Here is a 24,641-nt window from a genome sequence, read left to right as displayed (position 1 = left end):
TAGCCGTATTTCCCTATACAAACACTATACCAATTGAGATTTATAAACAGTGTTGCACACTAGAAGTCTGAAGTTCTCTCTTGTCCATCAAGAGAGCGGACGCAGAATTGAATATGAGAGAGGCTAATGTTTGGGAGGAGACAAGAGTGGTGAACAGGGGTTTCATCTCTGTATTTTTTGAGCTCACAAGATTATTACTCATGTGGTGAACATGAAGAAAACAAGATTTACACATGTAAATGTGGAGAAAACAATCAGACAGTAATCATTAACTTGTATATGTAAGAAGCAAAGGGTCTGGGGGCAAGTGGAGTTTGTGATCAAAGTATAATAGTATATTGGTGTCAGATGGAAAGTAATTTCACTTGTGATCCCATTACAATATTTTGCTACCTAACCTTGGGCACTTTTTTCTAACCCATTTATGTAAGCAGAACCATTATGTAAGCAGAACCCCCAAACTAGGTGAGAATATTCTCTCCCTTGTCATTACTGCTATTAGATAGCAGTAATTTTTATTTTTTTAGCTAGTTTGCTAGATGAAAAATATATTATTGTTTTAATTTGGTTATCTTTGATTTCTGGTGAGTTTCATCATCATTTCATTTATTGGATGTCTTGTGGTTCTTCTTGAAATGTTTTTATATCTTTGTAAAACTTGTTTTTCTTGGGGCACCTGGGTGGCTCAGTCGGTTAAGCATCCAACTCTTGATTTCAGCTCAGATCATGATCTCGCGGTTCGTGAGTTTGAGCCCTGCATCGGGCTCCATGCTAACAGCACAGAGCCTGCTTGGGATTCTCTCTCTTCCTTTCTCTGCCCCTCCCCTGCTCATGCTTGATCTGTAAATAAATAAATAAGTAAATAAATAAATAAATAGTAAAACCTGTTTTCCTTAGTTTTGTTTCTTTGCTCATTGATGTGAAGGAACTTTTATATATCGTTGATATTTTCTCTCAGCACAGGCATACCTCATTTTACTGTGCTTTGCTTTATTGCACCTTACAGATACTGCATTCCCCCTCCCGCCCCCCCCCCCCCCCCATAAATTGAAGGTGTGTGGCAACCCTTTGTCAATGAAGTCTATCAGCACCATTTTCTAGCAGCATTTGCTAACTTTGTGTCTCTGTGCCCCATTTCGGTAATTTTCATCATCATTATTATTATTTTTATTATTTTATTATTACTACATTATGGTGATCTGTGATCAGTTATCTTTGATATTACTATTGTAATTGTTTTGGGATGCCACAAAGTGTGGCCATATAAGATGGCAAGCTTAGTCAATAAATGTTGTGTGTGTTCTGACTGGTCCACTGACTCGTCATTCACCTGCCTCTCTCTTCCTTGGGCTTCCCTGTTCCCTGAGATGTAACAATATTGACATTAGGCCAGTTCATAACTCTACAGTTAAGTGTACAAGTGAAAGGAAGAGACTTGTGTCTCTTACTTTATTTAAGTCAAATGCTAGAAGTGATTAAGCTTAGTGAGGAAGTCATGTCAAAAATTGAGACTGTGGGGTGCCTGGGTGGCTCAGTTAAGTGGCTGACTTTGGCCCAGGTCATGATCTTACGGTCCAGGAGTTTGAGCCCCGTGTTGGGCTCTGTGCTGACAGTTCAGAGCCTGGAGCCTGCTTCAGATTCTGTGTCTCCCTTTCTCTCTGCCCTTCCCTTGCTCCCTGTCTCTCTCTCTCTCTCTTTCAAAAATAAATAAACAAAAAAAATTTAAAAACTGAGATAGACTGAATGCCAGATCTCTTGAGCCAGTTAGCCAAATTGTGAATGCAATCAAAAATACTACTTCAGTGAATACAGTAATGGTAAGAATGACAAGAAAGCAGAACAACCTGATAAGGGAGAAAGTTTGAATGGTTTGGATAGATTATTTCCTTAAATCAAAGCCTAATCCAAAACAAGGCCTTGATTCTCTTCAATTTTATAAAGGTCGAGAGAGGTGAGGAAGCTGCAAAAGAAAATTTTGAAGCTAGCAGAGGTTAATTTATGAAGTTTAAAGAAAGAAGCTGTTTCCATAAAAGTGCAGGGTGAAGCAGCAAGATATAGAAGCTGCAGCAAGTTATCCAGAAGATCTGACTAAAATAATGAAGGTGGCTACACTAAATAGATTTTCAGTGTAGCTGAAGATGATGCCATCTAGGACTTTAATAGCTAGAGAGGAGTAGTCAGTGCCTGGCTTCAAAGCGTCAAAGGACAGGCTGACTCTCATGTTAGGAGCTAATGCAGCTGGTGGTTCTAAATTGAAGCCAGTTCTCAGTTACCATTCTGAAAATCCTAGGGCCTTTAAGAATTATGCTTAATCTACTCTGCCTGTGTTCTATAAATGGAACAACAAAGCCTGGATGATAGCACATCTGTTTACAACATGGCTTACTGAATATTTAAGCTTACTGTTGAGACCTGCTCAGAGGGAAAAAAAAAAAAAAGATTCCTTTAAAAAAAAAATATTTCTGCTCATTTTATTATTATTTTTAAAAAATATTACTGGGGTGCCTGGGTGGCTCAGTTGAGTGAGTGTACGACTTTGGCCCAGGTCATGAAACTCCCAGTTCATGAGTTAGAGTTCCCTGTTGGGCTTTGCACTGACATCGCGGAGCCTGCTTGGGATTCTCTGTCTCTCTCTGTCTCTGGCCCTCCCCTGCTTGTGTGTACTTGCATTCTCTCTTTCTCAAAAATAAATAAACATTAAAAAAATAAAAATATTACTGCTCATTGACAATGCACTTGTCACCAAGAGCTATGATGGAGATGTACAATGAGATGAATGTTGTTTTCATGCATGATAACACAACATCCATTCTGCAGTTCATGGATCAAGTAGTAATTTTGGCTTCTCTTATTATTTATTTATTTATTTTTTTTTTTAAATTTTTTTTTTTCAACGTTTATTTATTTTTGGGACAGAGAGAGACAGAGCATGAACCGGGGAGGGGCAGAGAGAGAGGGAGACACAGAATCGGAAACAGGCTCCAGGCTCCGAGCCATCAGCCCAGAGCCTGATGCGGGGCTCGAACTCACTGACCGTGACCTGGCTGAAGTCGGACGCTTAACCGACTGCGCCACCCAGGCGCCCCGGCTTCTCTTATTATTTAACAAATACATGTTGTAAGGCTATACCTGCCATAGATATTGATTCCTCTCTTGGATCCGGGCAAAAAGTAAATCGAAAACCTGCTGGAAAGGATTCATGATCTAGATGCCGTTGAGAACATTTGTGATTCATGGGAAGAGGTCAGAATACCTGCAAGTACATGAATAGGAGTTTGGAAGAAGCTGATTCCAACCCTCATGGATGACTTTGAGAGGTTCAAGACTTCCATGGAGGAACTAATGAGAGAATTAGAAGTGGAGGCTGAAGTGTGACTGAATTGCTGCAACCTCATGATAAAACTTGAATGGATGAGGAGTTGCTTCTTATGGGTGAACAAAGACAGTGATTTCTTGAGATGGAATCTACTCCTGGTAAAGATGCTATGAAGATTGTTGAAAGGACAACAAAGTATTTAGATTACTATATAAACTTGTTGATAAAGCAGCAGTTGAGTTTGAGAAGATTAATTTAAAGAAGTTCTGGGGTAGGGGCTCCTGGGTGATTCAGTCAGTTAAGCATCCATCCTTTGTGAAAGGAAGAGTCAGTTGATGCAGTCAACTTTATTGTCTTATTTTAAGAACTTGCCACAGCCAACCTGTGCTTTAACAGCCACCACCACGATCAGTTAGCAGCCATGAACATCGAAGCAAGACCTTCCACCAGCAAAAAGATTACGACTCACTGAAAGCTTGGGTGATGATGATTTTTTAGCCCTAAAAGTCTTTTTAAATTAAAGTATGTATATATTTTTAGACAATGCTATTGCACACTTAATAGATGACAGCATAGTGTAAACATAACTTACATGCACAGGGAAACATAATTTACTTGACTCACTTTACTGTGATATTTGCTTTATTATGGCATCTGGAACTGAACCTGTAATATCTCTGAGGTATGCCTGTATGCAGTTTGCTCTTTGTTTTGTTTATGATGCTTTGTTTTAAAAAAGTTTTAAATTAGGGGCACCTGGGTGCCTCAGTGGGTTGAGTGTCTGACTTTGGCTCAGATCATGATCTCAGGGTGTGAGATTGAGCCCTGTGTCGGGCTCTGCGCTGACAGTGCGGAGCCTGCTTGGGATTCTCTGTCTCCCTCTCCCTGTACCTCTCCCTCTCTCTCTGCCTCTCTCTTTCTCTCTCTCTGTCTCTCTCTTTCTCAAAATGAATAAATAAACATTAAAACAATACTTGTAGAGGTGCCTGGGTGGCTCAGTCGGTTTAGCATCTGACTTTGGCTGAGGTTATGATCTCATGATTTGTGATTTTGAGCCTTGCATCTGGCTTTCTGCTGACAGAGCAGAGCCTGCTTTGGATTCACTGTCTCCCTCTCTCTCTCTGCTCCTCCCACACGTGCATGTGTGCTCTCAAATATAAACATTAAAAAAAAATACTTTTAGAACATTTTTTCCTTTTAGTTCTATAATCTCTCTGAAATTTATATGTGTTGAATGTAAGGAAGTAGATACTGCCTGTTGTTTCAGCATCATTTATGAATCATAATAAATGGTGTTGGCAGCAGTATTATAAAGACTGCTGTTTCTAGAATATCGTTTCATTGATCTGTAAGTGTTCCTGTACCAGTATACTGTTTGATTTCAATTCATTTAAAAGCTTATATTTTTATAATTGGTAAGGCTCTTCCCTCTCATTGTTTTCCCTTTTCAAAATGTTCTTGCCTTTTTTGTGACTCTTGTCCTCATGAATTTTAGAATCAGTGTGTATGTTATGTTGCACAAAAAATCTTCTTGAGATTTTTTCTTATTGGAATTGCCTTGAATTTACAGATTTCATGTGGGAAGGAATTTATATCTTTACAATATCAGGTGTTTTCATTCACCAGCATGGTATGATTAGTCACGTCTTTTATTTTCTTCTGCAGTTTTCTACTTTTCTGCAGGTTGATTGTGTTGAGTAGTAGTGAAAAGAATGAGTTCTAGTGCCATGCTATTTGGGTTCAGTGTGTGCTAAGCTTGGGCAAATAAAAACCCCTTTTTATACTTTAGTTTTCTCATCCGTAAAATGGGAAGAATAATAACTCATTAGGGTTATTGTGAGGATTAAATGGTTAAGACCTGTAAGTTAACACAATATGTTAGCTATTAAGTGTATATTTAGGTATTTATAGTTTCTGTTGTTTTTGTGAATGGGGTCTTATATTTAAATCTCATTTTAATTGGTTTTGTTTGATATATAGGAAAGTTCATGATTTTTTGTTCATGGTTCTTGATTTGAATACTTTGTGGAACTCTGTTTCATACTAATATTTTTGTTTTTCTTCTGTTTTTTCTTTTCTTTTCTTTTAAGAGAGGGAGAGAGAGAGGCAGAGGGAGAGGGAGAGAGAAAATCTTAAGCAGGCTCCATGCCCACAGTGGAGCCCGATGCAGGGGTCAGTCTCAGGACCGTGGGATCATGACCTGAGATGAATCAATAGTTGGATGCTTAAGCAACTGAGCCACCAGCTCCCTGTTTTGTTTTTCTAAATTCTTGCATTCTCTAGGTAATCATATATTTTGCAATGAATTCTTTTAGCTTTCAGTATTTTTGCCTCATAGTTCCTATTTATTTATTTATATCATGGATCTTTTTCATTGACTAGAACTTCCAATACAATGTTGAATAGAAATGATGAGCTTCCACAGTATGGCTGACGACATAGCTAGTGCTCACTCTACTCTCTTTAACGGGGAAACAGCGGACTACAGGAGACTGAACTGTATCTGCCTCTATTTCCAACAGGCTCACGTTCGTTCAACTTTCACTCATGAAAAAAAAAGCCAGGAAAATTTTATTAATCCTTTTTTTAAAAAAAATTTAATATAAAATTATAGCAAAAAAAAAAAAAAAGGAAACTGAACTTTAGTAGCACAACTGGAACAATCTGCAGCGACGGCAGCAGCGGTGGGAGAAGAGATTTAATTTAGTTGATTTTCTGTGGTTGTTGGTTGTTTGCTAGTCTCACGGTGATAGAAGCTGCACAGTTTTTCGAAGGGACTGAGAAGCTGCTGGAGGTTTGGTTCTCCAGGCAGCAACCTGACTTAAACCAAATATCTGGGGATCTTCGCACTATCCCACGATCCGAGTGGGACATACTTTTTGAAGGATGTGCAATGTTCAATCATAAGTGTGACAACTGACAAGCAGGACGCTTATGTACTCAGTGAGAGTAGGACATTTGTCTCTAAGAGACGTTTCATTTTGAAGACCTGTGGTACCACCCTCTTGCTGAAAATGTTGGTTCCTCTGTTGAAACTTGCTAGGGATTACAATGGATTTGACTCAATTCAAAGCTTTTATTCTCGTAAGAATTTCACAAAGTCTTCTCATCAAGGGTACCCACACTGGAATTTCCAGGAAGAAATAGAATTTCTTAATGCAGTTTTCCCAAATGGAGCAGCATATTGTATGGGACGTGTGAATTCTGACTGTTGGTACTTGTATACTTTGGATTTTCCAGAGACTCAGGTAGTCAGTCAGCCAGATCAGACCCTGGAAATTCTGATGACTGAGCTTGACCCAGCAGTTATGGACCAGTTCTACATGAAAGATGGTATTACTGCAAAGGATGTCACTTGTGAGAGTGGAATTTGTGACTTGATACCAGGTTCTGTCATTGATGCCACACTGTTCAATCCTTGTGGGTATTCGATGAACGGAATGAAATCAGATAGAACTTATTGGACTATTCACATCACTCCAGAATCAGAATTTTCTTATGTTAGCTTTGAAACAAACTTAAGTCAGACCTCCTATGATGACCTGGTCAGGAAAGTTGTGGAAGTTTTCAAGCCAGGAAAATTTGTGACCACCCTGTTTGTAAATCAGAGTTCTAAATGTTGCACAGTGCTTTCTTCACCCCAGAAGATTGAAGGTTTTAAATGTTTTGCTTGCCAGAGCATTATGTTCAATGATTACAATTTTGTTTTTACCAGTTTTGCTAAGAAGCCTCAACAACAGCAGAGTTGATAAGAACAAATGCAAAAAGAGAACACACATAGAAGGAGGTGGTGGCTGCTTTTTAGATATTGATACCGGGAGCCATGCTTTCCATAACCACCACTTTGTAGCTGCAGAAAGCCCTAGATGTAATGATAATGTAATCATTTTGAATTATATGCATTATTATATGAAGGAGTTAGATATCTTGCATGAATGCTCTCTTCTGTCTTTAGGTATCCTATGCCACTCTTGCTGTGAAATTGAAGTGCATGTAGAAAAAACTTTTTACTATATGAAACTTTACAACACTTGTGAAAACAATTCAATTTGGCTTACACACAAGGTAATATTTCTCCATGTATCATCCAAAATTCCCCACAGACAAGGGTTTTTGTCCTCATTAGGTGTTGGCCTCAGCCTAATCATCTGGGACTGTTCTATTAAATTGCTGCCAGGATTTTACATCCATTTACCTCCACTTTCCAGAACATATTCTCTACTAATATTACTGAAACCAATTTCTACTTCATACAGTTGTTTTTTGCAACAGCGTTTAAAATTTATCTTCCATGAGCCGAGTCCTCTTTAAGAAATGATTGCAGTTATCCATTTTGTGTATTACTGTTTTAACATTATTGCTTCTTGTACCTGTACTTTTTTAAAAATTGATTTCATTCCTTGCCATGGTGTCTTGCCTCCTGACCCCCTCTCAATAAAGCAATACACTGTTAAAAAAAAAAAGTGTTGATAAAGAGCATTTTTTCCCCATGGCTCTTTAAATGGACTTGGTGTTGATTTATGAAAGATAACCCTCTATAAATCTAAGGGCTTTGTGTGTGTATATGTGTGTTCTTAATTTGTTGAGTAGTGGGTTTTGGATTTTTACTAAAATTTTATTATATAAATAATAATTGAACATACTTTTATTACAAAAGATTGAAAAGTACAGAAGTGATAGACTATAGGCAAATTTTTAAAGCATGGAGATTCTTTGTATCCTCTACTTTTATTCCTCTCTGTACATATATATGTTACATTTGGTTTATACCTTTATATATATTTAATGTGTACAGGTGTACACATACTTTTCTTTTTAATGTTTATTTTGAGAGAGTAAGAGGAAAGGGGAGAGAGGGGGAGAGAGACCAAGTAGGCTGCACACTCAGTGCAGAGCCTGACATGGGGCTCGATCCCATGAATTGTGAGATCCTGGCATGAGCTGAAATCAAGAGTCTGAGGCTTAGCCAGCTGAGCCACCCAGGTGCCCCTATACACATATTTTTATTTGTTTCTATAAAAGTAGGTGTTAGATTTTATCTGATATTTTGTTTCATTTAGCAGATATTAAATACCTACCATGTATCAGGCATTAACCTTCTTCTGTTCATTCAACAAATCTTTAAATGGTTCCTAAGTGCCAAACAATGTCTCTTAAAACGTTTACTAAGTGCCAGACAATGTCTCTGGTGCTGGGGATATGGCTGTGAAGAAAAAGAAGAGCTCTGCTCTCAGAACTAACATTCTAAAGGTGTAGACAATAGAAAGAAGGGAAGGAAGGGAAGGAAGAAGGAAGGGAGGGAGAAAAGGTAAGAAGGAAGGAAGGAGAGAGCCAAATGTTGAGAAAAAAGTAAAAGGATAAAAGAGCATAGAGATTGGGGTGCTATTTTAGATAGTGTGGTCAGAGAAAGTTTCTGAAAAGGGGAAATTTCAGTAAAGACTTGAACTAGATGGAACAGTCATGCAAATACTGTACTTGGGATAGAGCTTTAGGACTGGGAGTAGCAAGCCCAAAGGCCCCAGTGTGAAGCCTGTTGGGAATGTTCTTGAAACAAGAGTCATTTGGTTAGAGCAAAGAGGATGAGGGAAGAGTGGAGGGAAAGCAGGTTGGAGAGGTAGTGGGTGGACAGATTATGTGGAGCTTTCTAGGCTCTGGTAAGATTTTGGATTTTATTCCAAGTATGACAGGAAGCCATTGATGATTTTTGAAAAGTGAAGTGCCTTGTATTAGTTGTTAGGATTGTTTTGACAAAATACCACAGACTGGGTACCTTAAACAACAGAAATTTACTTTCTTACAATTTTGGAGGCTAGAAGTCCCAAGATTTGAGTGTCAATAGGTTTCTTCTGAGGCTTCTATGACTTACAGGTGGCTGCCTTCTTGCTCTGTCCTCATGTGATCTTTTATCTGTGTAGATACATCTGGTGTCTTTGTGTCCAAATGTCTTTGTCTTATAAGTATACCAGTCAGATTGGATTAGGGTTCACCTCAATGGCCTCATTTTAACTTAGTCATATCTCTTTAAAGGTTCTATTTCTAAATATAGTCACAGTCTGAGGTACTAGAGGTTAGGACTTCAACATATGACTTTGGGAGAACATAATTTAGCCCATAACACACCTGATCTGCTTTTTCAGACTGCTGAGGATAGATTTTTAAGTTTATTTTGAGAGAGAGAAAGAGAGCATGCACGGCAGGGGGAGGGACAGAGAGGGGGTGAGGGTATCTCAAGCAAGCTCCATACTGTTAGTGTGGAGCCTGATGCGGTGCTCAATCTCACAAACTGTGAGATCATGACCTGAGCTGAAATCAAAGAGTCAGATGCTTAACCCACTGAGCCACCCAGGCTCCCTGTGATCTGTTTTGCAAGTGGAATGCTTAGGATTATTTTGAAAGTAGAATGCCTCCACCCACCCCCACCCTTTTCTTTTTCTGGTTTTGAAAATTTGAAGCTAGTAAAAAAAACACATTTTACAAAGGCTGTTTGGGGTGTTCCCCCCAACCCGATTTTTTTTTTTTTTACATGCCTTGATGTTTGCCTTTTGAAGATTCTGTGTCTTAAGATTTATCCTAGGATGCATTTCTTGACAGATTGTTCACATTCTTAGAAAATAGCTCTTTGATTTTAACATATCCTACTGCTGTTGAGTTGGTTATTTGGCACAGAGGAGCATGACCTGACTGGCCTATTATTAATGAAGTTCCTTTGATTGTTACTTAAGAAATTTATAAGACTAATATTTTATTTTTATTTATTTTTTTAACGTTTATTTATTTTTGAGACAGAGAGAGACAGAGCATGAATGGGGGAGGGTCAGAGAGAGGGAGACACAGAATCTGAAACAGGCTCCAGGCTCTGAGCTGTCAGCACAGAGCCTGACACCGGGCTCGAACTCACGGACAGCTAGATCACGACCTGAGCCGAAGTGGGATGTTTAACCGACTGAGCCACCCAGGAGCCCCAAGACTAATATTTTATATATACAAAAGAGAACACACAGCTATTATGGTGCATAATAAACCCCAAAATGGATAACCTATTACTCAAAACTATTTCATGGGGCGCCTGGGTGGCTCAGTCGGTTGAGCGTCGGACTTCCGCTCAGGTCATGATCTCGCGGTCCGTGAGTTCGAGCCCCATGTCAGGCTCTGTGCTGACAGCTCAGAGCCTGGAGCCTGCTTCACATTCTGTGTCTCCCTCTCTCTGCCCTTCCCCCGCTCATGCTCTGTCTCTCTCTCAGTCAAAAATAAATAAAACATTAAAAAAAACCCAAAAAACTTCAGAGGCACCTGAGTGGCTCAGCCTAAGTGTCTGACTTCAGCTCAGGTCATGATCTTGCAGTCTGTGAGTTCGAGCCCTGTGTCAGTCTCTGTGCTGATAGCTCAGAGCCTGGAACCTGCATCTGAGTCTGTGTCTCCCTCTCTCTCTGCCCCTCCCCAGTTCATGCTCTGTCTCTCAAAAATAAATAAAGATCAAAATAAATAAAGGTCAAAAATTTTTTTAAATAAAAAACAAAACTAGGATCTACTTTAGTGTTCTGCCACATGCCCCTTCCTCTACCCTCCCATGTTGTTTGCCCCCATAACTATTCTGAATTTTGTATTTATCATTCCTTTGTTTAAAAAGAAGTTTTATCACATGCATATGTATAGCCAAATATAGTCTTTACTTTTCCTTTTTTTTTTTTTCTGGTTTTATATAAATGATATTCATATGGTATATAATCCTTTGTGATATGCTTTTTATACTCATATTTTTAATTTAAAAATATTTTATTTATTTTTAAGAGAGAGAGCATGAACAGGGTGGGGCAGAGAGAGAGAGGGAGACACAGAATCTGAAGCAGACTCCATGCTCTGAGCTGTCAGCACAGAGCCCCATGTGGGGCTCGAACCCACCAACCATGAGATCATGATCTGAGCCAAAGTTGGACACTTAACTGACTAAGCCACCCAGGTGCCCCTATTTTTTTTTTTTTTTAAGTTTACTTATATATTTGGAGAGAGAGAGAGACAGAGCTTGGAGGGAGGGGTAAGAGAGAGGGAGAAAGAGAGAATTCCATGACCTGAGCCAAAACTAAGAGTTGGACACTTAACTGATTGAGCCACCCAGATGCCCCTACACTTATTATATTTTTAAGATTTACCACATATGTAGCTTTTTGTTGAATTATGTATTTTCCTGTATTTAAAATTTTTTTTTAAATCTTTATTTTTGAGAGAGAGAGAGAGAGAGAGTATGAGCAGGGGAGGGGCAGAGAGAGAGGGAGACACAGAATCCGCAGCAGGCTCCAGGCTCCGAGCTGATAGCACAGAGCCTGACGCAGGGCTCGAACCCACAAACCCTGAGATCATGACCTGAGCCGAAGTCGGGCGCTTAACTGACTGAGCCACGCAGGTGCCCCTGTATTTTTCTGTATTATAATATTATGTGAAAAAGAAATACATTCTTTGAACATACCACAGTTTCTCCATTCTGCTGTCACTAGACATTTGGGTTATTTCCATTTCAGTTAATAATTGAGCGTCTTGCCCTGAGTCTCTCCCTACTTTCATTTTTTGGTGTGGAGTTTAGGCTTCCTCCAGGGCTTCTTGGGAAGAAGTAATGTTTTATCACGTATATTTAGGTAGGCCTGCAGTTCTCCTTTCTATTTTCTCCATTAGTCTAATTAAATTTACTTATTGTTTTCTAATAATTTCTAAAAACTTCTGATCTGCTAACAGTGTCCTTCTCTATTTTCTGAGTCTGTCATGATTTTATTCTCAAAACCAAAATGAAATATAACTTTTTTGGTTATTTAAATGTGATTTTTGGTATGAAAGTAGGTGAATCTATATGTTCAGTCTTTCATCTTAAGTCATCTTTCTTTGCACATTATTCTTCCCAGTTTCTGCTAGACTGACTTTTTCTTTTTTTGTTGAATAAATATAGTATGTAACATTGTGTAAGTTTAAGGTGTATAGTATGTTACTTTGATAAATTTTTGTATTGTAATATTGCTGATACGGTGATGTTTGTCACCTTACGTAATTATAGTACAGTATTTTTGTCTATATTCATTATACTGTGTGTAAAATTGCTGTGGCTTATTTGCTACTCATTATAAGTTTGTTCTCTTAAACACTGTCACTCTTACTTCCCACCCCTAACCCCCATCCCCTTACAACCACCATTTTATTCTCTTTTTTACAGGTTTAACCTCTTTATTTTATTTATTTTTTTTTTTTAATTTTTTTTTTTTCCAACGTTTATTTATTTTTGGGACAGAGAGAGACAGAGCATGAACAGGGGAGGGGCAGAGAGAGAGGGAGACACAGAATCGGAAACAGGCTCCAGGCTCTGAGCCATCAGCCCAGAGCCTGACGCGGGGCTCGAACTCACGGACCGCGAGATCGTGACCTGGCTAAAGTCGGACGCTTAACCGACTGCGCCACCCAGGCGCCCCAGGTTTAACCTCTTTAGATACCACATATAAGTGATATATGTTTACCTCTGACTTATCTCATTTAGTATAATGTGCTCAAGTTCTGTCCATTTTGTCCTTTCACATGGCTGAATAATATTCCATTGTGTGTATATAACACATCTACTTTATTCATTCAATCATTGATGGACATTTGGGTTGTTTCCATATCTTGGCTGTTATGAATAGTGATGCAATAAACATGGCAGTGCATATATCTTGTTGAATTCCTCTTTTCATTTCCTTTGGGTATATGCCCAGAAGTGGAATTGCTGCACTTCATGGTAGATCTAATTTTAATATTTTGAGGAACCTCCGTATTGTTTTTCATAGTAGTTGCACCAATTTGTATACCTACCAATAATGTTAAGGGTTTTCTTTTCGCCACATTCTCTCTAGCACTTGTCTTTTGTTTTCTTAATGATAGCTATTCTGACAGGTGTGAGGTAATAGCTTATTGTGGTTTTTATTTGTACTTCACCGATAACTATGATGTTAAGCATCTTTTCATGTATTTGTTGGCCATTTTGATGTTCTCTTTGGAAAAGTATCTAGTTCTTCTGCCCTTTTTAAAATTGAATTGTTTTTGTTATTAAGTTGACTTTTGTTCTTTATATATTTTGGATATTAACACCTTATTCAGTATATGGTTTGTAAAAATTTTCTCCTGTAGGTTGTCTTTCATGTTGTTAGTTGTTTCTTGGTCTGTACAGAAGGTTTTGGGTTTGATATAGTCTCATTTGTTTTTTGCTTTTGTTGTTTGTGCATTTGGCATTGTATAGAAAAATCATTGCCAGGGACGTGCCTGGCTGGCTCAGTCAGTGGAGTGTGCAAATCTTGATCTTGGGGTCATGAGTTTGAGCCCCATGTTGTGTAGAGATTACTTGGATAAATAAATAGATGTAAAAAAAAAAAAAAAAAAAAAGAAAAGAAAAATCATTGCCAAGACCAATGGTGGTGAGCTTCTTTCCTACATTTTTTCTAGGAATTTTATGGTATCAGGTCTTATATTTAAGTCTTTGATCCATTTCAATTTCTGTGAGCGGTGTGAGGTAGGGTCCAGTTTCACTGCTCTGCATATGTTTCTCCAGTTTTTATAGTGTCATTTGCTGAAGAGACTGTCCTTTCCCCATTGGGTATTTTTGGTTCCTTTGTTGAGTATTGTTGACCATATATCCAGGGATTTAATTCTGGGCTCTCTATTCTGTTTTACTGGTTGATGTGTCTATTTCTGTGCCAGTATCATACTATTTTTATTACTATGGCTTTTGTAGTATAGTTTGAGATCCAGGAGTATGATACATCTGGCTTTGTTCTTTTTTCTCAGGATTGCTTTGTCTATTCAACGTCTTTTGTGGTTCCACACAAATTTTAGGATTGTTTCTTCTATTTCTGTGATGAATGAATGCCTTGGATATTTTGATGGGGATTGCATTGAGTATATAAATAGCTTTAGGTAGTATGGCCATTTTAACAATATTAATTCTTTTTTATTTTTTTTTTTTTTTTATTTTTTTTTTTTTTCAGCGTTTATTTATTTTTGGGACAGAGAGAGACAGAGCATGAACGGGGGAGGGGCAGAGAGAGAGGGAGACACAGAATCAGAAACAGGCTCCAGGCTCTGAGCCATCAGCCCAGAGCCCGACGCGGGGCTCGAACTCACGGACCGCGAGATCGTGACCTGGCTGAAGTCGGACGCTTAACCGACTGCGCCACCCAGGCGCCCCAACAATATTAATTCTTATCCATGATCATGGGATGGCTTTCCATTGGCATCTTTTTAAATTTCTTTCAGCAAAGCATTGTTTTCATTGTACAGATCTTTCACTTCCTTGCTTAAATTTATTAAGTATTTTATTGTTTTTGATGCTAATGTGAATGGGATTGTTTTCTTTATTTCATTTTCAGGTGCTTCGTCATTACTGTAAAGGAATGTAGTTAATTTCTGTATGTTGATTTGTAGCCTGCCAGTTTACTGGTAGTTTTTGGATTGTTTTTTTTCAGATTTTCTCTAAGATCATATGTTCAGTAAATAGTGGTGGTTTTTAATTATTATTTTATGATTTGGATGCCTTTTTTATCTTTGTCTTTCCTAATTGCTCTATCTAGGGCTTCAGTACTATATTGAATAGGAGTGGTGAGAGTGGACATCCTTGTTTCTGACCTTAGAGGAAATACTTTCAGTTTTTCACTGAGTATACAGGCATACCTCATTTTATTGCACTTCACAGATACTGCATTTTTTGCAAATACAGGGTTTGTGGCAAAGCTGTGTCAAGCAAATCTTTTGGCACCATTTTTCCAACAGCGTTTGCTCACTTCATGTTTCTGATAATTATCACAATGTTTCAAATGTTTTCATTGTTATAATTGTTATGGTGATCTGTGATCAGTGATTATGATTTGCCGAAAGCTCAGATGATGGTTAGCTTTTTTTTTTAGCAATAAAGTATTTTTAATTAAGGCATATACATTTTTTTCTAGACATAATGTTATTGCTTAATAGGCTACAGTATAATGTAAATATAACTTTTATATGCACTAGGAAACAAAAAAATTCATTTGACTCACTTTATTGTGATATGTACTTTATTGTGGTGGTTTGGGATTGATCTGTATTTCAGAGGTAAGCCTATAATGTTAGCTGTGAGTTTGTCACATGTGGCCTTTATTATTCTGAGATATGTTCCTTATATGCCCAGTACATTAAGGGTTTTCATCATGAGAGGATGTATTATGTAAATAATATACAATGCTTTTTTTGTGTGTATGGAAATGATCATGTGATTTTTGTTTTTCATTTTATTGATGTGATGTATTACATTTCTGATTTGCATGTATTGAACCTCCCTTGCATCCCAGGAGTAACTCCCACTTAGTCATGGTGTATAATCCTTTTAATGTATTCTTGAACTCAGTTTGCTAATATCTTGATGAGAATTTTTGTATCTGTATTCATTAGGCATATTGGCCTACAGGTTTCTTTATCAGAGTAATGGTAGGTTCATAGAACTGGTTTGGAAGTGTTCCCTCATCCTTGTTATGTTAGAAGAATTTGAGGAGGATTTGAGGTGTTAATTCTTCTTTAAATGTTTGGTAGAATTCTCCAGTGATTCTGTCAGGCCAGAGTTTTTTGTGTTGGGAGTTTTTTGATTACTGATTCAATCTCTTTGTTATTGGTCTGTTCAGATTGTGTATTTCTTCCTGATTCAGTCTTGATAGGTTGTGTTTCTGAAATGTATCCATTTATTCTAGGTTAGGTATTTTATTGACATTGCATATTTTTCTGCTGTGATCTTTATTTCCTTCCTTCTGCTAACTTTGGGCTTAATTTCTTATTTTCTAGTTTCTTGAGGTTCAAAATTAGGTTGAAATCCTTCTGATTGTTTAAAAAATTTTTTTTAATGTTATTTCTGAGAGAGGGGGAAATGAGCAGGGAGGGGGAGGGGCAGAGAGAGAGGGAGACAGAACTCAAAGCAGTTTCCAGGCTCTGAGCTGTCAGCACAGAGCCTGATGCAGGGATTGAACTCACGAACTGTGAGATCATGACCTGAGCCAAAGTCAGAAGCTTAGCTGACTGAGCCACCCAGGCGCCCCTCATTCTGAATTCTTAATACATGTATTTATTGCTCTAAACTGTCTTCACGGAAGAGTTTTTGCTGTGTTCCACAGTATTTGATATGTTGTATTTCCATTTTCATTTGTTTTGAGATAATTTTTTATTCCTCTCTTGATTTCTTCTTTGACTTAATTGTTTAGAAGTGTGTTGTTTAGTTTCCACAATTTTGTAGAACTTCTCACTTTCCTTTTGCTGTCAATGAGTAGTTTCATACCATTGTAGTTAGAGAAAATAGTTGGTATGATTTCAATCTTAAATTTGCTAAGATTTATCTTGTAGTCTATCATATGACCTGTCCTGGAGAATGTTCTATGTGCACTTGAGAAGAATGTGTATTGTGCTGCTGTTGGATAGAATGTTCTATATGTCTATTGAGTACATTTGTTTTTAAGTGTGGTTCAGTTTGAATGTTTCCTTGTTGATTTTCTTTCTGGATGATTTGCCTATTACTGATAGTGGGGTATTGAATTCCCCTATAATTATTGTATTGCTGTCTATTTTTCCCTTAAGATTTGTTATTATTTACTTAATATATTTTGTTGTTTGGGTGTTGGGAGCACGCATATTTACAATTGTTACATCTTTTGATGAACTGACACCTTTATCATTATATAATGACTTTCTTTGTTTTGAAGTCCATTTTGTCTGATAAAAGTATGGTGGGGCATCTGAGTGGCTCAGTAGGTTAAGTTGGCTTTGGCTCAGGTCATGATCTCATGGTTTGTGAGTTTGAGCCCCGTGTTTTTTTTTGTTTTGTTTTGTTTTTTAAATTCTGCTAAGATGATTACTTGTGTGACGTAATGAATAGCTGACTCAAAATGTTTGTGATTTTTTTTTTTCCTCTTTTTTTTAGGTACATCAAATTACGGAATGGCTTGCAGGCACTTTTGATTTCAGACCTAAGTAATATGGAAGGTAAAACAGGAGATGCAACAGATGATGAGGAAGACGATGGAGAGGAAGAAGAAGAAGACGATGATGACGACGATGATGATGAAGATTCTGGAGCTGAAATAGAAGATGATGATGAAGAGGGTTTTGATGATGAAGATGAGTTTGATGATGAGGATGAACATGATGATGAGGATCTTGATACTGAGGATAATGAATTAGAAGAATTAGAAGAGAGGGCAGAAGCTAGAAAGAAAACCACTGAAAAACAGGTGTGAATCTTGTCTATTATTATGTCTTTTTCTGATTTGGGAATTCTTTGGGATAAGTCCTAAATTCATGTTTTATTTCTTAATGTAAAAAAGGAAGTATATATTTATCTTTTGATCTTTAGTAAAGGTCTATTTATTCTGTATAAAAATAATATTTAAAAAACATTTTGCTCTGATTAGGAAAGTATAAAAGCTCATTATAGAAATGAATGGAGTATGGAGACCAATTTGAGAATAAATTTCATATATATATATAAAAGAAATGAATGGAAAATAAAGAAAAACTCAAAATGTAATGATCTCATAATCATAAGTCTCAGAGGTTTTCACTGGTAATATTTGAGGATCTGTGCAATTCTTAGCTTGGAATAGAGGGATAGGAGAGTATATTATCCTTGGAGGGACTGGAAAAAGAACAGGGTAGTGTAGAATTCTCACCTGGGCCTATGGTTCTAAGCATCCTCATGGATAATTTCCGCTTAGTAATTTCATGTATTTTTTCTCTTTTTATGGGGAGGCACCAAGTAAGTTGGAGGAATTGAAATAAAAATGGGCAGTTGAACTTTGACTCTTGAACAATGTGGGGTTTAGGGGTCCCCAACCTCCTGTGCAGTTGGAAATCCATGTATAACTTTTGATTCACCTAAAACTTAAGTACTAATAGCTTACTTTTCCCTGGAAGACTTACTGATAACACAAACAGTTGATTAACACATATTTTGTATATGTATTATGTATTGTATTCTTACAGTAAAGTGAGCTAGAGATAATGTTATGAGGAAAATCGTAAGAGAAAGTACATTTACAGTGTTGTATCTATTGAAAAATACAAGTTAAGTGGACCTGGGCAGTTCAAACCTATGTTGTTCATGGGTCAAGTATAATAACAATAAGTAAATATATCAATAGGGCTTGATAAGGAGAATTTTCCTCTCTAGATATCTTTTAAAGAATGCCTCCATTTTGCAGTAGGGAGTACCTATATTAGAGGATAATATTTTGGAGGCATTATAGTGGGATTGATCAGCAAATGTTTGTTAAAGCTAGTTTCTTGAATACTGATAATATATTCAACATGGTACAGTCAACATACAAATGAAGTAAGGTCCATATTATTAAGACTAAAATATAGATGTCAAATGTATTCTACCATAAGGTGGTCAGCCTTCAGAGATAAAAAGATGTGAGATATAGGTACTGTAAATATGTTATGAGTAAATCCTTTTGATAGTCACTCTTCCTGGAAAAATTACTTTCTTAAAGAAGAATGTACCAGTTTTTTCACTTTTTTGTTGAAAGGGGATTGAGTCATGTTTGTGAGAAGCTATTTGCCCCTTGCTATGTAGATTATGAGTAATGCCTGTTTTGGGGTAACATGTTAGGACAAGTGGTTTTAGTTGGAAAACTTTAGTTATAAAAACCAAAATACTGAAAGGAAAAAAATATATATACATATGCCACTTGATACTTTGTATTAAGGTCTTTATAAATAAATTGGGAACTAATACATTAATTTAAAATAGATCTCATAATTCCAAATAGAGCAATAATAGGAAGAAATTATATAAGTCACAAAGTGAAAAGAACACTGACAGTCAGGAAACCTGAGTTCTAATTCTGGCTCTGTCTCTATCTGGATGGTTTTACGCCTTTTCATTTTCTTATTTCTAAAACAACAGGATTAGATTATATAGGTAATTATTTTTTTAAGATTTTATTTTTTCTTTAAGTAATCTCTCCCCCAATGTGGGACATGAACTGAAAATCCTGAGTTCAAGAATCACATACTCTTACTGAGTGAGCCAGCCAGGTGTCCCTAGATTATATACATAGTTTTTAAGGCCTATTTTAGCTCTAAAACTGATTATGTTATAACTTAATAAGTGAATATTTCCTATCTAAAAGTTTCCTTCTATATCTGTTAGCAACTTTTCCATACTTTGGATTTCTTTATATCATCTGTCAACTGATAAGTAAAACTCTAGGGTTAAAGACTTGTTTTGACAGCCGATTTTATTGTCAAGACATAGTAAAATACTTTAGATTTATTATAGGGGTTGTAAGCCCCTTTGACTAATGAAGATGTGCATCCAGTATTTTGGTACCCCTTTTTATTTTGCTTAGGTGGATCAAACTCTAAATGTTTACCTTTTTTAGAACAGCAAGATCAGATTCTAGTGCTCATTTAAAAATGGTTTAGATACTGCCTTTCTTTTCTGAAAACTCAGTTGATATATTCCCTCATAGGATATTGATTGCTAATGTTCTAGATCATATTAGAAAGGAATGCAGGAATCTAATGTAGTTTGAAGATGAAATCAAATTGTTTATTCAGATGCAGTGGTTATACTAGTGAAAGAAAAGATCCTATGACTGATTGTAACATTGGAAATGATTTATATTCATGAATGAATAAGTGTATGCAAAAGGGAAATAGTCTATGTAAGAGATGGCTTAAAGAGCAGCTTAGGGTTTTTCAGTGATTTTATGGTTTAATTTTTATTTGAAAAATGTGGATCTTGTTTAAGGTAAATATGAAAGTTAATAAAATAAGTGGGAAGAAATAATTTTGAGGTTTTTGGAGAACATTTACCTAATTAAGAATTAACTACTTACCTAAGGCATCATTTTTAGCCCTCTCCATCTTCATCTTCCCAAAAGGAAGTTGTTCTTGATCTGAAAGGTTTGATAAACTAACAAGGTTGAAATTTAAGTATGATACATACAGAATTATGATTTGTTCAGGGTTTTCTTAAGTCAGTTCTCAAGTATGAATTTCTCAAGTATGAATTTCTTGGGTAGATAATTCTCAAGTATGAATTTCTTTTCTAGCAATCGCAGAGCCTGTTTTTGCTGTGGTCAAAGCTGACTGATAGACTGTGGTTTAAGTCATCTTATACAAAAATGTCTTCAACCCTGGTCGAAGCAAGAAATCTTTATGGGGTAGTTGGAGCTGAAAGCAGGTTAGGCACCTATTAAACATCCCAGAACAGGTTAGACTGTAGTTTGAAGAAGTGGATATTCCCCTATTTTTTAACTGAGTTTATGTGCCTACAACTTCAAAATGGGATTTACAGTGTAAAATGAGGCTGTTTGGTTCTTTTGTAAACATATTTTCCATTTATGACACATGGTCAGGCTTTATGCCAGGTACATGCTATTTTTTGAAAGCTCTCTTTTTAGAGGAGTAACCATTTATCAAAACAGTCTATATCACCAAATGTTAGCCTTTTAAAATTGACATTTCTAAAATGTGGGGAAAGCTAATAATTCAACTTCCTATCCTCAAGGATTCAAATTGACTATTTTCCTCTTCTGTTTTGTGTCTTTTAATTTACAATCACATAATGGTATACCCTAATCATTTTTAGTGCATAATTTGGTATACCTGTTGGCCATCCATTTTGTTAAAAACTCTGATTTGCCCAAGGTATTGGGAGAATACCTACCGATCAGATATATGTTCTGTGTATCGTCAATAAGAAAAGAACTAAAAAGCCTCTTTAAAGTTTAGTTCTGTAGTTTTTTTTAATAAAGACTTTCTTTTTTAACCATTTACTATCTTTATTAAATGTTTTCCTGACATGTTATTTTTTACCCTGTTTTAATAAAAACAAAATTTTCTGAGTAACATATTGAGAAGTCTCACCTCTGATAACTGAGTTACTGAACACATAGTCATTAATTGCTAAGATCTTTAGAAATAATCTACCTAGATAAATTATTTCTGCAGATTTCCAAAATCTATTAAGTCAGGAAACATACTTGGTTCGGAACTCTGAAATGCTGGCAGGAAATGATATTTGGGTGGGCTGGCTAGTCCCCTTTCCTTTTTTTTTCTGTTTCTGCTTTTTCCCTTAGGTCTGCACCTGTTCAGCATTTGGGAGGATGGCAAGAGGAGGAGCAGCAGGGTGAAACTGACACAGTTCTGGTGAGTTTCACTATGCTGCTCCTCCTGATTCTCAGGGAAAGAATTTTGTTACTTTCTGTTGGAAACATCCATCTCCAAGTGAATCCTTAATATGTGATGACAGTGTTATTCCTTTAGGATTGACTCACTATTTACATGTGTTCTACTTACTCCAGTCTGCAGCGGCTCTTTGTGTTGGAGTTGGGAGTTTTGCTGATCCAGAAGACCTGCCTGGGCTGGCACACTTTTTGGAACACAGTAAGATCTTTACAGAATATTATTCCTGAGTGTGTTTTTTCCTCCAAATGTGTACAAATTGATTTTAAAGATAAATAACTGGTTTTTAGAAATGTGATATGTTTAACAAGAGAAAAGACTAAGAAAAACATTTATTTATTTAAAAAAAGTTTTTTAGGGGCGCCTGGGTGGCGCAGTCGGTTAAGCGTCCGACTTCAGCCAGGTCACGATCTCGCGGTCCGTGAGTTCGAGCCCCGCGTCGGGCTCTGGGCTGATGGCTCAGAGCCTGGAGCCTGTTTCTGATTCTGTGTCTCCCTCTCTCTCTGCCCCTCCCCCGTTCATGCTCTGTCTCTCTCTGTCCCAAAAATAAATAAACGTTGAAAAAAAGTTTTTTAAACATTTATTTTTGAGAGACAGAGACAGAGTGTAAGTGGGGCAGGGGCAGAGAGAGAGAGAGAGAGGGAAACAGAATCCGAAGCAGACTCCAGGCTCAGGGCTGTCAGCACAGAGCCTGACACTGGGAAGAACTGTGAGATCATGACCTGAGCAGAAGTCGGACGCTTAACTGACTGAGCTGCTCCGGCGCCCCGAAGGAAAAACATTTATTAATATCATAGGGGAAGACTTAATTTTAATCTCCTTGACTGTATAACTTTGTGGATTAGAATGAAGCCCACCTATAAAACTATTTTAAAATGTAGATTTTATTATTGTTCTGGTATGGTAAGGCCAACAGATCAGGAGATAGTTGCCCATCTCTAAGAATCTTATAACCTTGGGAAGGACTGCCTCTTCCAGGGTTGGCAATGCCCCAAGCTGTCAAACATTGGGAATACAGAAAATAAAAAGGCATGATTAATATCAAAACAAAACAAAATCTTCAGTTTAATTATGAATATACCTAAATAAAACCTGTGTGGTTGCTGTACAGTTATAAATTTAAGTCTATATTTGTTTTCTTGAATTATTTATTTATATTCTGATTTTCTAAGCTATTTGAGGGTAAACATTCACCTTAGGACTTTCATAGTAACAATCTGCATATATGCTAATACTTACATTTTAACCTTTTTATAAATATTTTTAAAAAATAAAGTGCTTAGTTTTTTTAGTATAAAACTAATAGATGAGCATTATAGAAAATTACAAAAGCAGAAATATAATGAAGAAAGTATTATCCAGACATAAGCATTGTTAGTATGTTGGTATATTTCTTCTGTTTGTTTTGTTTTGCACATGAGAAATTTCATTGTTGATAATAACATTGTCTACATCTTTGTGTTCTTTGACTTTGTGTTCTTTCCACTTAGTGGTATTCATGGGTAGCTTGAAATATCCAGATGAAAATGGATTTGATGCCTTCTTGAAGAAACATGGGGGTAGTGATAATGCTTCAACTGATTGTGAACGTACAGTCTTTCAATTTGATGTCCAGAGAAAATACTTCAAGGAGGCCCTCGATAGGTAACTAACTCAAAATGTATTTTTATTTTAATTATCTAACGACATTTTACAAATGGAGACATTTTCTGTGGTATTTCTTTTCAAGCTGTACTCTAATTCTGTAGAATTGTCATACTTTATCTGGAGAAATGAGCAAACTATTAAATGCACCTTGGCTCTTGTTCTGTAATATACTTAGTCTTTGTGTTGAAGATTACACTGAAACCCTTAAACACCTTTGAGTTTTATAAATAATGTATACTCTATTGGCTCATTATTGCGATTATTTTTTCTAATTTAGTAGAAAATATGGAAAAACAGAAGCAAAAAAGGGGTAAGATTGTTCCTAATTTGATATCTAAGGATAACTATGGTTAATGGTTTGGTGTATGGTCGTCTATATTTTTAAATGTATTTGGGATTATTATTCATATCCTATTATATTTTTATTTTAATTTTTAAATTTTAATTTCAGTATAGTTAATACACAGTGTTAAATTCATTTCAGGTGTACAGTATAATGATTCAACAATTCTAACTATTACTAAGTGCTCATCAAGATAAGTGTATTCTTAATCCCCTTTACCTATTTGACCCATCCTCTTACACACCTCCCCTCGGTAGTTAGTTAAGCGTCTGATTTTTGAGTTGTCCCTTTTCTTCCCTTTGTTTGTTTGTTTTGGTTCTTAAATTCCACATATGAATGGGTCCTTTTTATATTTTAAACAAGACCTATCATTTTTATACATCATGATGTAATTTATAAAACCTAATTTTAAGGGATTGTGTGTTATTTTTATTGTATAAGGAATAACATAATCTGTTTAACAAGTTACATATGATTGGTTAGTTGAATTGTGTTCAGTTTAAAAAAAAAAATTTTTTTTTAACGTTTATTTCTGAGACAGAGACAGAGCGTGAGTGGGGGAGGGGCAGAAAGAGAGGGGGGAGGGACACAGAATCCGAAGCAGGCTCCAGGCTCTGAGCTGTCAGCACAGAGTCCAACGTGGGGCTCGAACTCACGGACCGTGAGATCATGACCTGAGCTGAAGCCAGACGCTCAACTGACTGAGCCCCCCTGGCACCCCTGTGTTCCGTTTTTAGTATTTGTAATGCTGTGATGAATATCTTAATCTCTGTGCACATCTTTAATTATTTTTTAATTAAGTTCTAGGAAGTAAAATTGCTGAGTATATTTGCATGTGTATTTTTTTTCATGCATGTGTATTTTTTTTGCATGTGCATTTTTAAGGATTTTTTCTTTTTTTGAATTTTTTTGAATACTTCTATTACTTATTTTTTAAAATTTACATCCAAGGTAGTTAGCATGTAGTGCAATAATGGTATCAGGAGTAGAATCCAGTGATTGATTTCCTACATCTAGCACCCAGTGCTCATCCCAACAAGTGTCCTTCTTAATGTCCCTTGCCCATTTAGCCCATCCCCTCTCCCACAACCCCTCCAGCAACCCTCAGTTTGTTCTCTATAT

The 24,641-nt window shown here is 36.7% G+C and overlaps 2 protein-coding genes across 4 annotated transcripts in view; both read left to right on the top strand.

Moving 5' to 3' along the window:
* Positions 1-24,641, top strand: part of NRDC (nardilysin convertase) — a 102,172-nt gene that overhangs the window by 23,961 nt on the left and 53,570 nt on the right. For 2 of the 3 annotated variants that reach the window (XR_006712299.1, XM_045477347.1), the window contains exons 2-6: positions 17,253-17,562; positions 20,395-20,525; positions 21,424-21,493; positions 21,649-21,730; positions 23,020-23,173. Coding sequence is in view for 2 of the 3 variants with exons in the window: in XM_045477347.1 (XP_045333303.1) it covers positions 17,253-17,562; positions 20,395-20,525; positions 21,424-21,493; positions 21,649-21,730; positions 23,020-23,173 (747 nt within the window). In the remaining variant the exon portion in view is untranslated. The remainder of the gene's footprint in view (positions 1-17,252; positions 17,563-20,394; positions 20,526-21,423; positions 21,494-21,648; positions 21,731-23,019; positions 23,174-24,641) is intronic. The other variant, XM_045477348.1, reaches the window with a different exon arrangement.
* On the top strand, positions 5,537-7,077 carry LOC123597882 (S-adenosylmethionine decarboxylase proenzyme 1-like). The gene has a single exon (XM_045477365.1). The coding sequence runs from the start codon at positions 6,331-6,333 to the stop codon at positions 7,063-7,065; it is 735 nt and encodes a 244-aa protein (XP_045333321.1). The 5' UTR covers positions 5,537-6,330; the 3' UTR covers positions 7,066-7,077.

Source organism: Leopardus geoffroyi, chromosome C1, assembly GCF_018350155.1.
Source record: "Leopardus geoffroyi isolate Oge1 chromosome C1, O.geoffroyi_Oge1_pat1.0, whole genome shotgun sequence".
In the NCBI taxonomy this organism is placed as follows: domain Eukaryota; kingdom Metazoa; phylum Chordata; class Mammalia; order Carnivora; family Felidae; genus Leopardus; species Leopardus geoffroyi.
Note: the sequence above shows the minus strand (reverse complement) of the source record. Positions and strands in the feature narration are given on the sequence as shown.